The following is a 14585-nucleotide window of genomic DNA, read 5'->3' on the forward strand; positions in this document are numbered from 1 at the left end:
CCAATTTCTTTTTACCAGCTCTGATGATTTGAATAGATATGGAAGAAAAAGATATACTTTTAAATTGCTTGTTTGTGCAAGGAGCTTAAGAAAAGCTACATGCATCCCAAAACAGTGAAGGCAGTTATGTAGGAGAGCTGATTTGCTAAGCAAAATGGACAAAAATGTTCCACAGGCATTTTTCTATATGATGAAGCCTGCTTTAGGAGTGCCCTGAAACATTTCTTTTTAAAAGGTGAGATATAAATAAAACCAAGATGGAAGGTAAGTTATTTTAATTAATTTTAATCAAGCTGCAAACTTTAGTATATATATCACCTCCAGAAAATAATCTAGTCCCCATTGTCTGTGTTTGTCTGAAAAGTCATCAACTTTTTGAAGACACTTTATTTCACAGTGGTTGGCTGGAAAGGAAGAAAGAACAACAAATGATTATTCACCAAAAAATGCAATCTGTCAGGAAAAAAACCCCAAATCTTATTCACAGCTTTCCTCACAGTGACACAAACACTGCAGAAAACTTATCCATGTCTTTTGCTTTGGGATGCAGCTATCCATGCTGATAACTCACTGCACAGTTTTCTGGAAGTTGTAAATTTGAAAGAGGTGGAATATCAGGAGGAAGCCATCAAGAGGAATTTTAAATTAAATTCCTGCCATAATTCCAGCTTTCATTATTTAATGGATTTGAGTTGTACTTTAAGCATTTTCTTTATATGGCATGTTACTTGCCTTCTTTGGCTAAAGAAATACAGCAGAAATAGTGGTAGTGGTATGCAAAGACCTTGTATTAAAACTAGGGTAGCTGGTGATGAAGTTGAAAGAAAGACAAAATGGTCAAACGGGACTAAGACTGCAGCTACAAGATCACTGCGTGCAGTATGAATCCTAGGAGAATGAAAAGATGCCAAGGGGGAGGAAGAGATAGCATCTGTCTCTTGGGTTTTCTTCATATCTTTTGAAGAGCTGAGTTTTCCTTGTGGCTAAAATGGTATTTATTTTTCCCATTATTTTTCCATGCCTCCACCCCTTAAATAAGAAGCAAATAACTCTCTATCACATGTTACAAGGTGGGGTAGAAGCATATAAATATGTTGATCTGTTTCAGAAAAAAAATTGTAAGGGTTAATCAAAACCTGATCTAGCTGAAGATGCCCCTGCTTACTGCAGAGGGAGTTGGACTAGATGACCTTCAGAGGTCCTTCCCAACTCAGACCATTCTATGATTCTATGAAATATTACTCACCAAACAAGCTTTTAATTTCAGATTCAGGAACATAAAATGGTGGGCCTGAAAGAAAATGGGTGAAACTAATCAGAAAGAAGACTCAAACACTTACACTGCAGCAAGAGAGACAGCTCCATCACTCACAGCACTTGGCCTGCCATGGGGCCCCACTATGTAGCACCATGTGCAGAAACCAGAAAAAATCACATTCGAGAACTCATGGCACTTTGGTGGGCCCACAGACAGCTTCAGGTATTGCTGCTACTGCTGCATCATCTCCAGAGCTGGCGATGGTAGTCACATTGTCAGAAGCCATAAACATGCCATGGATACAGCCACTCTCAGGGCACTGTGTGAATCCAGCACACAATGTCTTTATGCTCCAATGACATAATTAAAGCTAAATGCTGAATAATGTCAGAAGGTGAACAATTAATTAAACTATTGTTGCTTAAGACAACAAGATCTTTTTCTTTTTTCAGGGATAATTATGCTGAAGAACCCAAAAGCAACAAGAAATTAATTTAACTTCAGAGTTATAATTAACAAACAAAATTATTCTTTTGAAATACCTCAGACCTCAATATGTAGTAAAAGTTATAAAAGGAAAAAATATATTTTACATTTTTACAGAATTTCTCCTCTTCAGTATATTCAGACCATGGTAGTGACTAGGAGAGAGGCACAAGACGGGGAACATGTTGCGTTGCAAGTACTGGGTAAACAGAGCTAAGCCAATACTCTTGGGAGTGCTTCATGTTACTCTGAACATTCATTTTTCCAGCCTCACTATCACAGCCACACTTTCAGTTTTATTTCCCTGTTAATACAGCATGTCTGTCCTCTACCTACCCTAAGCATGTTTGAATGCTAGAGTGAAGGCAAATGTAGTCTCAAGCTTGGTCAGCCTCTGAAGTTTTTGACACACAGTTTTGTTGTGATCAGCTGGCAAAAGCTATGCTGATAAAAAATCCTGGGGAAGATATTAATGTATCTATCAATTCTATATACAATCTGTATTAAAATACACAAAACACTTTGAACAAACAGTGCAAAGTTCTCACCTTTGTGTTTGTTTGGATCATATGAAACTGTAACGAGGAGGTAAGAAGATTTTTTCTCCATTAGGGTAATCATCAAACTGACATAGCTAAAAGGAGAAAGTTATGCTTTATTATTTTGGAACAGTACAAACATTCACACATAGCATTCAAAATATTAATCAAAAGTAGTAACATGCATTTCTATGCAGAGACAACCTGAACTTGAACTGCACAGAAACTAAGAAAAGCTTAGTTTGAATTTCCTGAGCATGAAATTTAGCTTACACATGAAACATCTCAAATAAAGGTTAGTGATTACTCCTCATAAATAAGATGGTGGTTTTTTTGCATATTCATCTCAAAACTAACAGACAAAGCACAGTACTCATCTGCCACAGTCTCGAATACAGTACACAATACAGTACTGGTCTTTTCACATTACTGTCAATTCAAGTTTATGTATCTCAAAAATCCTGGGGGTGGGGTCAAACTACATTTGGGTTGGCTATAGGCAAGAATGAAAAACTGGAATAAAGGAAAGTGAGGCATAAAAGAACAAAGAGAGGAGAAGCAAATAGGGTGAAAAGGAAATAAAATTCAGATGAGACTTCCAGCTCTGCTTCTGCTGGGTTGGAACAAACCACGTATTTCCCCACCAAGAGGCAGGGCGGCTTCCTGAAGAAAGCTCACAAATGTAAAGTACAGCCCTCTGTGATGCTTGTGGGCAAGAAGAACTGGTGTAGGTTAGTCCTTTAAGTGAAAGAGGACCCACTGACAAGCAGCAAGAGGGAAATGTGTCACTGCATACATTAAAGACAACAACAAATTAAATTTACTAACCGTTGTCTGTCGCGTGGATTCACAGCTACCAGAGCTCCTCTGTCCCAAACTCCATCAAACTTGCCAACTATTGAGCTACAGGAAGATGAGGAAAAGGCTTAAAAATACTAAAAAGGAATCTTCATCTTTATTCACATACTTCTGTGAAGTCATAAAGATTCCCTAGCTAGCTGTGCAGATTCCCCAGCTAGCTGTGCAGATTCCCCAGTGCCTTTTTGTTACAGTCCAGCATTTTCATGACCCAAACCAATATGATCTGGAACCCAAGAAAGCCCCATGGATCATGGCCCTGCCACAATAGGAGAGGTGTTGGAATTGTTCAGCATTTCCCCATCATTAAGGAGTGATGAAACAAGGCTGGGAGGAAGTAGCTTAAACACATCTGGGTCACAAGCCTGAGATTTTGGCAGTCATACTCTGCCATGACCCTTGAGGCAGCACTAACATGCAGTCAACATGTCAATATTTCTTGGCCACTTTCTAAAACCCATGCATGATTTCAAATGAAGCTGCCTCAGTGCTTTGCTGTTATTAAACTTGGCACACCCATTACTGTTAGACACCTCAGCTCCCAGCAACATGACCAGGGCTGTTAGCTCCAGCATGTGATTTGTTTAGTCTCAGAAAAGCCGAGCTACACTGCTGCTTCTGGATATGCTGGCAGATGGCTTCAGTGACCACACAAAATCTGAAAATGGCCAAGACAGCCTTTATGGATGAATGGTAAGAGCAGTCACGGTGATCCTAGAAATGAGGGTATCTGTGAGGGAAGGAAGAGTTTGTTTCTGCTAATTATTGAAACAGAAATTTAGATAATAAGTTACTAATAATTAAATTGCATGATTTAAAATAAAATCTGAAATAGGTTTACTTGATGAAAAAAAATATGGTATGGAATTGTACAATACCTTTTTGCCTACTGGGAGGGCATGAGAGTTCAATTGCAACACTTCACTGGTTTTGGCTGGGGTAGAGTTACATTTCTTTGCAGTATCTAGTGTAGGGCTCTGTTTTGGGTTTGTGCTGGAAACAGTGTGGTCAAGGCCTTTTCTTCTCACTGCACCAACAGGTATGCTGAGGGTGCACAAGAAGTTGGGATGGCACACAGCTGGGACAGCTGACCCCAACTGACCAAAGGTATATTCCAGACCATTAGGACACCCTGTTCAGCATATAAAGCTGGGCAGGGAGGGTTTTTTCCTTTCTTTAAAAAAAAAAATCTTTCTAATTGTTTAACTGCTTTTATCTCAAATCACAAGTTTCTCTCTCACTTTTACCTTTCTGATTGTCCTTGCCATGCCACCACAAGAGGGAGTGGGCAAACTGCTGCGTGGTGAAATTACAAACTGGGGTTAAACCATAACAATTCCTTCTCCCTGTCTGCTGCTCATTTCATTGCAACAGCTCTGGTAAGACTCTGGTATCTAACCCAGAGGCTGATCCTGTATTTCCCACGCTACTGTGATGAGAGATGGTATCTCTTTGAAGCTGTGACTTCTTTTAAAATTTACCAAGACTAAGCATCTAGTTTCAATAACCTGCCTCTTACAGGAAACTTTCAGAGACAGTTAAACATGCAAAGGGCATGAGGAGGACCAAAGCAAAGTCTGGTGGGGCAGGTGACAAACTTGATCTTCTGAGGCTTGAAGGCTGTTCTCCCTACACAGCCGAGTCTGATGCATGACCTTAGGTAAGCTTCTGAATTTTTTTGCTCTTGTTTTTGCTTACCAACTTCAATCTGGTCTAACTCGAATGGCAGCAGTGGCTCCATACTGGTATTATTGTATTTTATTCCCCAATAATTTCTTCAGGGCCTACAGACGTCACAAACTGCAGGTAGTGTCATGCTATGGCCATCCCCCAATCCTGGTCTCCTGGTTGCCCAGAGCTCAGGGCCCTATTGAGCATCTGGGTGCTCCCTACCTGTCTGCACATCGATGAGGAACAAACAATGAGGAAAAGTTCAAAAAAGGTAGACAGCTCTTTCTCATCCTGATTCCAAAGGTGTTAGGAAATGCTCCTCTTGGGTGTCCCTTTAACTGTATCACTACCCAATCTTTTATGTGATGTGTAGCACCAGAGATCACAATCTAGGTGCAACTACAACTAAAATGAATATGAAGCAGAAATTCACATATCTGCAGAAATACCACTGGATTTAAGCAGTTAAAGTTGTGATTTTCTATTTCTGCATATATTTAACAGTTTCGGTTAAAGCGGGTTTTAAATTATGTTTAAAAACTCCCACATGATTAGGAAGTACAATGGTTGTGTAATGTAACCGTTTTTCATATGTCCCAGATTCCCACAAAGAGTGGTGATTCCTGTTATTCTTTAACTAGCAACAGTCTTTGCAACGGCTCATTCTGACAAAGGTCAGGAGCACATCTAGCTTCTTGAATGAATGCTAGGCTGATGGAGATCAAAATGATGTATTAGCAGACCAGCCTCAGCAAGAGTGAAATAAATTTGATTTTTGTAATTATTGGGTAGTTAATCAAATTGCCTGTCCACAGAAACTAGAAGAGTGTGTGCATTCTTCCAGTCACAGGTATCTGCTGACTACGGTAAAGAATGCAGTTCATATTTCCACCCAGTACAGAACTATGCATACAGAACATGTATGATTTATTTAGTGGATGACAAACTATGTAATGGACCCAGTAATACGCACCAAAAATGTCATTAGTTGTCTAATTTTGGTTTATTTCATAGTATTGTAACACCATGCTACTTGATACAATACTTAAAACCATATTTTTCAAAAATTACTGACAAGAAGTATTATCAATCCCTGGGCAACTTGTCAACTCAGCAAGAAGGATGTATAGGGATCTACATAGCAAGCAGCTACACTGCAGGGACAAGACAGGGAAGAAACGAGGCAGTATCTGCAAAGTCACATTCATACACAGTCCATCTGTTCCAAGGCACTCACTTTACAAGACTAGTTACATATACACTATTTAAACCAGGGCGAGTCAGCTGCAGCAGCAGAAGTATTAGTAACAGTCTATTGTCTAACAGACTTTGGACTCAAGCAATAAATATTCTTTTATTTTTTTCTTTTTCTTTCCCCAGTTTCCAGAATCATAGAATTGTTTTGGTTGGAAAAGATCTCTAAGATAATCAAGTCCAATTGCTGACTGGTCTACCTCCAGGTATCAGGGCCTACCTCCACAGAAATCCATCATCATCTGGGGGAATCTGTGGTCATCCGCAATTGGGTTGTATATATATACACATATATATATCTCTATATATCTCTATATCTCTATATATCTATATATCTATATATATCAGTATACATATTCTCCTTTTTTTTTTCCTGTATATTCCTTCTTCCTTAAAATCTGTTATTTACTTTTTAAATTATCCTTTTAGCCTTCAATTCTGTGGAAATTGTTTGTCTACCCCTTTCCTTTTCTCCCACCTATTTTTTACCGTACAGAGGGCGGAGGGTGAAAGGGGGGAAAGAGAAGGGTAAGCTAAAATCTGTCCCAGGAGGTTTTGCCCTGAAGCTTTCAAACAGCGAAAGTGATGTAAGGTACTTTAAGCCCATTGATGATTTACTTAACATACTGGTGACAGGAAAGAGCTAGCCCAGAATTGCAATCTCCATTTAGTCTCTCTCCTCAAAAGAGACCAAATGGAAAAAGAAATTTGGTGCTAGGAGGTTCCCTTCATGTGATAGCCCCCAATGCTTTTGTTTGTCTCTGTGCGGCTTCTAAAGTAACTCTTTTCCACATGCTTAGACATGGCTGTAACTGGTGACAGGAAAGAGCTAGCCCAGAATTGCAATCTCCATTTAGTCTCTCTCCTCAAAAGAGACCAAATGGAAAAAGAAATTTGGCACCATTTTGGTGAGGTCGTCGCCATTTTGGTGCGGTCGCCGCCTTTTTAGTGCGGTCGGCGCCATTTTGGTTAGGTCGGCGCCATTTTAGTGTGGCTAATTTGCTTTTACTGTAAAAGCAAATATGTTTTACTGTAATTTTCACAGGATGGCTGACAACAAGAAGCCCGTTTAAAGATATTTAGGTGGTGTCTTAATCTAATGGTCAACAAAAGATTTTTTTTGTGGTTGGAGGTCGGCTATTCACCTCTTTATACAGGTTAATGAGAGTTTTCTTGTGAAGACCTGTTCCAAATCTTTATAGCTGATTCAAATGAAATAATATGACACTGTATTAATACATATCTGATTACAGAGAATTGTAAAACTCACTGTGTAGTCTTACCTGGACAAATCATAAATACTGCAGCAGTACAGAGAAATGTTCCCAGAGGTAGTCTACAATAAAAAGCAAAGGAAATAATATTTAGCACCAATATATTTTAAATGTGTATTTATAAGTGTGTATTTATGTCTCAAATATATGCCTAGGGGAACATAAATGGAGAAACATTTTTGTTTTTAATTTACTGAGATACCTCCCCTCATTCCCTCCAGAGGTTCTGATCTCTTAAAAGGCACATAACTGCCCAGATTTCAAATGTATTTATTTTACATTCAGGTGCTTTAATGTCATAAGAAAAGAAGGCCAAAGCAGTAAGTTCAGAAGAACAACTTCTCAGTCCAAAATTACAATTCAGAACTTCCTTTCAGACCTCTTTAGTAGAGGTGACTGATTACCAGTAAGACAATGGCATAAAAGCAGAATAACTTCTTTGCTCAGTTATGCCTGCACTGCATGATTAACCACACCAGTGTAGGATATGTACCTGCAACTTTTTTGCTCCTGAAATCTCTGGAACTGGTTCCTCAAAATAAGGCAGATTGTGTTCTGTAAAAAATTCCTTCAGAGCTTGCTCACTGACTTCCACGCCAACAACATTGTGTCCCATGTCCGCCAGCCTGCAGACAGAAGAAAGAGGTCTTACATTTATGTGATACCTGCAGGTTAGGCCATTACCAAATGTGCCTCTCCCATGCAGCATTTATGTTAGGGATATCCTGGCTTCACAATGCACTTATGTCTTTAACCATGACTTTCTGAAGTGTTCACATTTTATTGAACACCTGCACTCCACCATCTAAGCTTAAATTAGCACCACTCAGCACACACCTGACAAGGACTTATAGGCTTTATTTAAATTCAATGGATTATTAATTTATTTCTATGAACTCAATTAGAACAAAGGTGATTACACCGAGCAACTGTTTGTTTCAGTTTTCAGCAGTATGTTCTGAACTGCAGCAGGGTGGGGCAACCTCTGCACTGCTGCAGCTCTGTGCAACAGCAGCACAAGGCAGAGCTGCAGTCAGCCTAGTGATTGGTTACCATGATAAAACCTGGTAACTGGGACTCACTGGATTCCTTGAGCATGCAGTTCAGCCTTGCAGTTTGGTTTGTGTCCTTTCCCTCCAACAAAAAAATGCTGGTTTGTACTGCCCCTTGTTACAAATACAACCCAACCAAAAAAGTAAAAGTAAAATAGTAAATGTAAAAAAAGAGGAAGTTCTACTGCGTTTCCAACATGATGTGTCACATGGTCCCTTGGCAGTACTCTGGCACAACCAGCCTCATTGTAGGCAACTTAAGTTGGCATTGCCACCATGAGAAGCAGCAGTAAGGGCCTGGCTTCAGTTGCCCTATCACAATTTCATCATTCTCTAAGCTGAACTCAGGATAATCAGGGGCACTCTCAGATTAGTGCAGTTAGGCTACTACACAAAACACCAGCAAATTAAACCAAACATCCTCTTCCCTTCAGCCTCCGGTGATGCCGCTTTCCTACCAGTCGAGATGTGTGACATTTCTGTTGGCCAATACAAGGTTGGGAATTTCCCCTCTCCCTCTTTCCCCACATCAAATAAGATTTTTGCTCTTATAATTTGTGCCTTACCATTTCATCTCTACTGCTTTACCACAAAGTGGGAAAAATATCCTCAGTCCACTCCTGCCATTTAAGAGAACATCCAGATACTTCTGGAGGAGCCTGCAGAAGAACAGACACGTTTTACTTGACACTGTGTTTGTGCTGGCACATTAAAAGCCAAGTGCCATACCCTATGCCAGGTACCACACAAACTCTATGATGGAACACAGGTTCTTAGTTCAATTTATTTCATATAATTGGAATAAAAACATTTAAAAGAAACAACATTCACCTTTCATTTAAAGTAAATTAAATTTTTGTTAGAAACAAGCACATTTCTCTTTGTTTTCTGTCTTTTCAAGTAAACCAAACAGTTCACCTTTAAGAGGACCATAATAACAAACAGAATGACTCTTAAACCTCTGTATCAATTTAATCACATCCACAGGTTTCAAACAAAGTTCATTGGTTGAAAGACTGTACAATCAGGTTTGCCCCCTTAGGTCCTTGTCTTCCAGTGCACAACAACTGCTCTGAGGCCCTCTGCTTTAGGCCTCAATTTCATAACTCATGATAAGCAGCGCAGAGCTTCTGCATCAGAAAATTTAAGATATTTAGCCAAGCTCACCAAGCTTTGTAGTTTAAAACCTGATTCAAGACTAAAAGTTCTAAATTTCAATCCTTTCTTTTCTCTACCCTTTTTTGACAAATGTAGGTGTCCTGAAGGGTCAAACCCCCAAACATGCCCTAACCCAGACAATGGGCTAAGCACCTGCAAATGTGCTAACCTGGACAGTTCCTGGGGTCCAGAGCACCAAGGTAACTGTATAGCACATGCGATTAACGTTGTAAGCACCTGTGAGTCTGCAAACCTGGACACTTCCTGGGGTCCAGACAAACATGTACCACGTGTAATTAAGTTTGTAACACATCTGTGAACTTGTTTGGATATACCCCATTTCTTGCCCATGTTTGGATATACCCCATCCCATAGGTCCAGTTATCAGGGTTTTGTGTTACCAAAGGGCATTAATTATCTTGGGACAGTATTTAAACCAGCCAAGAAGTCAGGCAACTTGCCTTGTTCTCACCCAGACAGCAAGAAAAGCCAAGTGCTGCCCAAGTAGCAGACGAAGAATCTGCTCTAGCAGACCAACTTCACCCAGGCCTTGCACCTGGACCAAGTCAGAGAGGGGAAAAACTGCAAGGGAACTGAATCCCAGAAGAGGCTGCACCCCAGCGACAGAGCACGCAAGACAGAGGCCCCCTAGCCCTCTCTGAGCCAAGGGCAAGCTCCAGACTGTGAACTGGGCATGACAAGAGAGGCCCCTTAGCCCTCTCTGAGCCAACAACTGCTCGAATCATAGCCACAGCATCTGGGAAGATACCAGACAGAGGAGCAAGTCACGAGTACCTGGCCAATCTGCCATGGAATCCCATTTGTGGGAAAACCACAGATCACAGCATCTGCATTTCCAGTTTGAATTGCTGTATTGGAAATGTTAGATCTGTGCTTAAATCATTTAACTGTCTTTATATGTGAAAGGTAAAACCCATAACCAAATAATTGTACCTGTGAATACAGCCTGTAAATAAGTTACAGTGGTGTTTGAAGATACCACTGCCCAAGATATTAAGTCATAAAATATATAAAAAGATACATCTTCATTACAGTATGTTACAAAATTATATTTATTTTAGTTTCAAGCTGTACCCGTGTAAAACCACAGGTGCAGCTTGAAACTAATTTTCCTTTTGCCAGTGCTCCATTTTCTATTAAGAATTTTGAACAAGGACAAGAGGAAACGGCCTTGAGTTGTGCCAGGAGAGGTGTAGGTTAGCTATTATGAATTTTTTTTTTCCCCAGAATGGTTGTGAAAGCCTGGAACAGCCTGCCCTGAGAAGTCTTTGAGTCACCATCCCTGGAAACATTTAAAAGTCATGCAGATGTGGTGCTGAGGGACATGGTTTAGTGGTGACTTGGCAGTGCTGGGTTAATGGCTGGACTTGATCTTAAAGATCTTCTCCAACCAAAACTATTCTGTAATTCTAAGTCACTCATCCCAGAGCATTTCTTTAAAAACCTTAGGCAGGAGAGTAAAGATACATACGGATGCCCATGCTCCTTGTGAAATCCAATGTTACCCATTTCCCATTTTTGCAGCCATTCCTCTTCAGTCACCACTCTGTCTTTCTGTGACCCAATATCAGAACATTCCAGGATGCTGGACATATCTGCTGAGCCATCCATCATCCCCAGGAAGGGCTAGTAGCTGTGAAGAGAGAGAAAAATTACCCCCACCCAATTAACAGTTTGGAATCAGCTCTTATCCCCCAGAATCAAATAAAAACTCAGTACAGTTTAAGAGATTATAAATTGGCGACTCTTCACATGCAGCTGCATTGAATGCAATATTCTTGCTACCCATGGCTTCAGCCGAACTTCGCCCCGAGTCTCCGCCCGCGGTGAAGACTCTTAGGCGCGTCCTGTTTAAGGAGGACGGGAGCGGCGGCGACCTTCCGTGTTGCACACATCTGGAAGTCACCCGGAGGCTGCCTGGCCTCATTGCCCCGAGGAGACCGTGGATAACGGCGGGCCCAAGCCCAGGGCCGGTAATTAAATCGGTAGAAGTCGACATTTTTCTCTCCACGTCAAACCCATGGGCAGACCAAAGGGGCGGGAAGCGGGGCGAAGGGTACCCGGCGGGGCTCATTCACCCGCCCCCGGGAAACCCTCGGCCCGGGTGGCAGCGGCGAGTACCTGCGCGGCGGCTGCGAGGGGTGACGAGAACGGGGCGGTGCCTCCTCGCCCTTCCCCTCGCTACGCACCGCAGAGAGCGGAAGCGGTGGTAGGAGGAGGCGGGCTGAGGGTGCACGGCCCCGGAGAGGAGGAGGAGGAGGATGGCGGCCGCGGTGAGTGACCGCCTTCCCTCGGCTGCAGCGCCCGCCGGGGTCTCGCCCTTCGCGCTCCTCGGGTGACGGGGCAGGTGCGGGCGCTACCCCTGTCCTCACCTTCCCGCTTCTCTCTTCCTTCCTTTCCCCTTCTCTCTCTCCCTCTCTCCCTTCCTTCCTTTCCCCTTCTCTCTCTCCCTCTCTCCCTTCCTTCCCCCTTCTCCTTCCATTTCTCCCCCGCCGCAGCTCTAGCAGGAGGCGACGCGGACAGGCGTGGATGTGGCCTCCGGCCCTCGAGTGACCCTGCCCCGAGGTGAGTACCAGGTATTTCCCCTTTTCCTCCACCGGGACCCTCCTGCGGTGACATCCCCTCCGGGACACCCTGGGTACTCCCCCTCGGGACGCCGCTTCCAGCCGCCAGCTGTCACAGCCGCCGACGGGCCGGGGCGGGGCGGGGGGAGCCGGCTGTCAGCCCCCGGAGGTTTGATTGAGGCTGAGTTCTAATGGCATACCACCTTCCCTGGTTGATCAGACTGCCCTTGGTTCCTTGCTCTCGGTGCCAGTGTGTGTGTGTGTGTGTGTGCGTGTGTGAGAGTATAGTGTTCTTGGTTATTTTTTCTCCTCTTCCAAAGACAAACTTGCTGCCAGCTGTGCCGGTCAGCCCCACCACGCTTTCCATATAGGCCATGAATTACAGACAGGTGAGATGTTACAGAATGTGACAGCATATTATGCATCCCTCTTGCTCCCTTTTGAAAGGGCTTATTTTCTCAGCCAATAAGATAATGTTTGCAGAGTCACGTAAAGCTTAGTAAAGTAAGTGGTGTTTGCTTGTTCTTCAAAAATCTGTGGTTTTGGGGGGAGGGGAAGCTGGGGACAAAGTGTCATACAGCTGCAAGCCATGGCCTTTCTTACAGTTACATGTATAAACTGATATTCTTTCTCCCCCACTTTCTTCTTCCCCCTCTTGTAGTGTTTACAGCAAAAACATGTTTGTAATTCTGTATGACTGGGCCTCTGCCTTTCAAAACAGGAGGCCTCTGCATCTTAAATATTGTTACCCACCTTCTTAATGAATCATAACTGCTGCCTTTTCTTTTGTCTAACCCCATATACACAATGAAGTAGCTGCATGTTCTTTTACCTTTTTGGATGAAGGGCCTCACATCATCAGCAGACTGTGGTCACCTGGTAGTAACCAAAATGAGTCACCTGGTGCTTTGCTCAGTACTGACGTAGTTGGTAGCCTCTGACTGTAGCAGTAGGAACAACTATTTAGCATCAGATCCTAAGGTGATACAGACAGATACTGTTGTAGTGCTGATCCTGAAGGAAAGCTGGTGAGGCAAAAAGTCACCATTTCCTGAGGCATTCCACAGTAGTTTAAGGAAATCTCATGTAAATGAAACTGGTTGGTTTTCCTTTCTCTACTCTGATGTCATCCACCCCCATACAGTGGTAAGTTATGGTGATGGTTTTGGTTTTTTTAGGTAATAAAGATTGACTTAATTATTTTTTTTCCTCTGTCTAATTAGCTATAATTTTGAGGGGAGGGGATGCATACAAAAAAAGAAATGTTTGTGTTGGGTTGTCTGAATTAATTTTTTTCTTACGTGGTTACCATCATGTGATTTCCTGTCCTCTCCCAAATCAATTTCTTCTATCTTGACAGGCAAATGAAGCACTAATTTACTTGATTGCATCAGCTTAATATGAAAATTTGCAAAAATGCCCAATCTCTCCTCTTGTTACCTTTACGTTTAGCAGAATTCCTGAACAATGCTCCTGCTACCATGTCCATCACTGTTAGCTTGAATGAGGAGTATGCAGACTGGAACAAAGAGAATTGAGAAATCTCAGATACATTTAAATGAAATAAAATAAATTACAAACTGATCCCTCCTGCAACAAGATAACATTCATGTTGTGGTGCTGTAGTATTACAGGTTTATTTCCATTTCCTTTCTTCATGGTGGAACAGATTTAGACTTACTTCTTCCTCTAGGATGTCTTAATTTGTGTTTTACTCCCTGTGAAAAGAATGCCTTTGAGAATACCATTTTAAATATGCTTTCATATTTCTGTGGCATACTTTCTCACACTCCATGCTTTCTAGCTTACCAGGAAAACTGGGCTTCTCCGAGTTTCCGCTGAGGTAGTCAGACAGCTGTAGAGCTGTCTTACGGCTTAGACCTTTTTTCCTGCAGTATGCTTAATGTACTGTGTTCTGATCGCCTATAGTTGCAATGCAACTGCAGTTTAGACTTTAAATTTTGAGTGTGTGCAAGTCTTGGAACAGGTCAGTGATCTCAACCATCCCCTCAGTACGCTGTTTGGCAAAGTGCTTTACTGTGCAAATCTCTTGCTACCAATAAATCAGTAGCTATCAGGATGTGTGTTGCTCAGAGTGGTATTTCAGTGCTTGCATTATGAGCCGATGTCTGTTCACTTGGCCAACCGAATTCCAGTCCAGGTCTTCACGTAATGCAAATCAGATTATTGAAATCCGGGGTTTGCTGATCTGGAACAGCCTGTCAATATGTACTCAAGGATCTAATCTTAAGTCCAAATTCAGTTTAAAATAGTAGTATTGTTCCTTTCCCATAATGCTTTATTCGCTTTTTCCTCCTGATTTAATAGTCAAGCAAAAGATATTATTGCATAGATAATTCTGACAAAAGTAGTATTGTGAGTGGCTGTCCTGCCCAGGTGGTCAGACAGCTCTACAGAGTCAAGCAATGTAAATTTTTTTCTTAACTGCT

The 14585-nt window shown here is 42.0% G+C and overlaps 1 protein-coding gene across 1 annotated transcript; it reads right to left on the bottom strand.

Annotated features, from left to right (window-relative positions):
• Nucleotides 1-288: 288 nt before the first annotated feature.
• TPMT (thiopurine S-methyltransferase) lies at nt 289-11182 on the bottom strand. The gene is made up of 8 exons (XM_054381842.1): nt 11043-11182; nt 8959-9051; nt 7834-7966; nt 7350-7402; nt 3112-3186; nt 2293-2378; nt 1247-1291; nt 289-404 (listed from the first exon to the last, which is right to left on the bottom strand). Exons 1-8 carry the CDS (start codon nt 11180-11182, stop codon nt 289-291), a joined length of 741 nt encoding a protein of 246 aa, XP_054237817.1.
• Nucleotides 11183-14585: the final 3403 nt, after the last annotated feature.

The sequence above is a fragment of the Indicator indicator genome, chromosome 6 (genome assembly GCF_027791375.1).
Source record: "Indicator indicator isolate 239-I01 chromosome 6, UM_Iind_1.1, whole genome shotgun sequence".
Taxonomy (NCBI): domain Eukaryota; kingdom Metazoa; phylum Chordata; class Aves; order Piciformes; family Indicatoridae; genus Indicator; species Indicator indicator.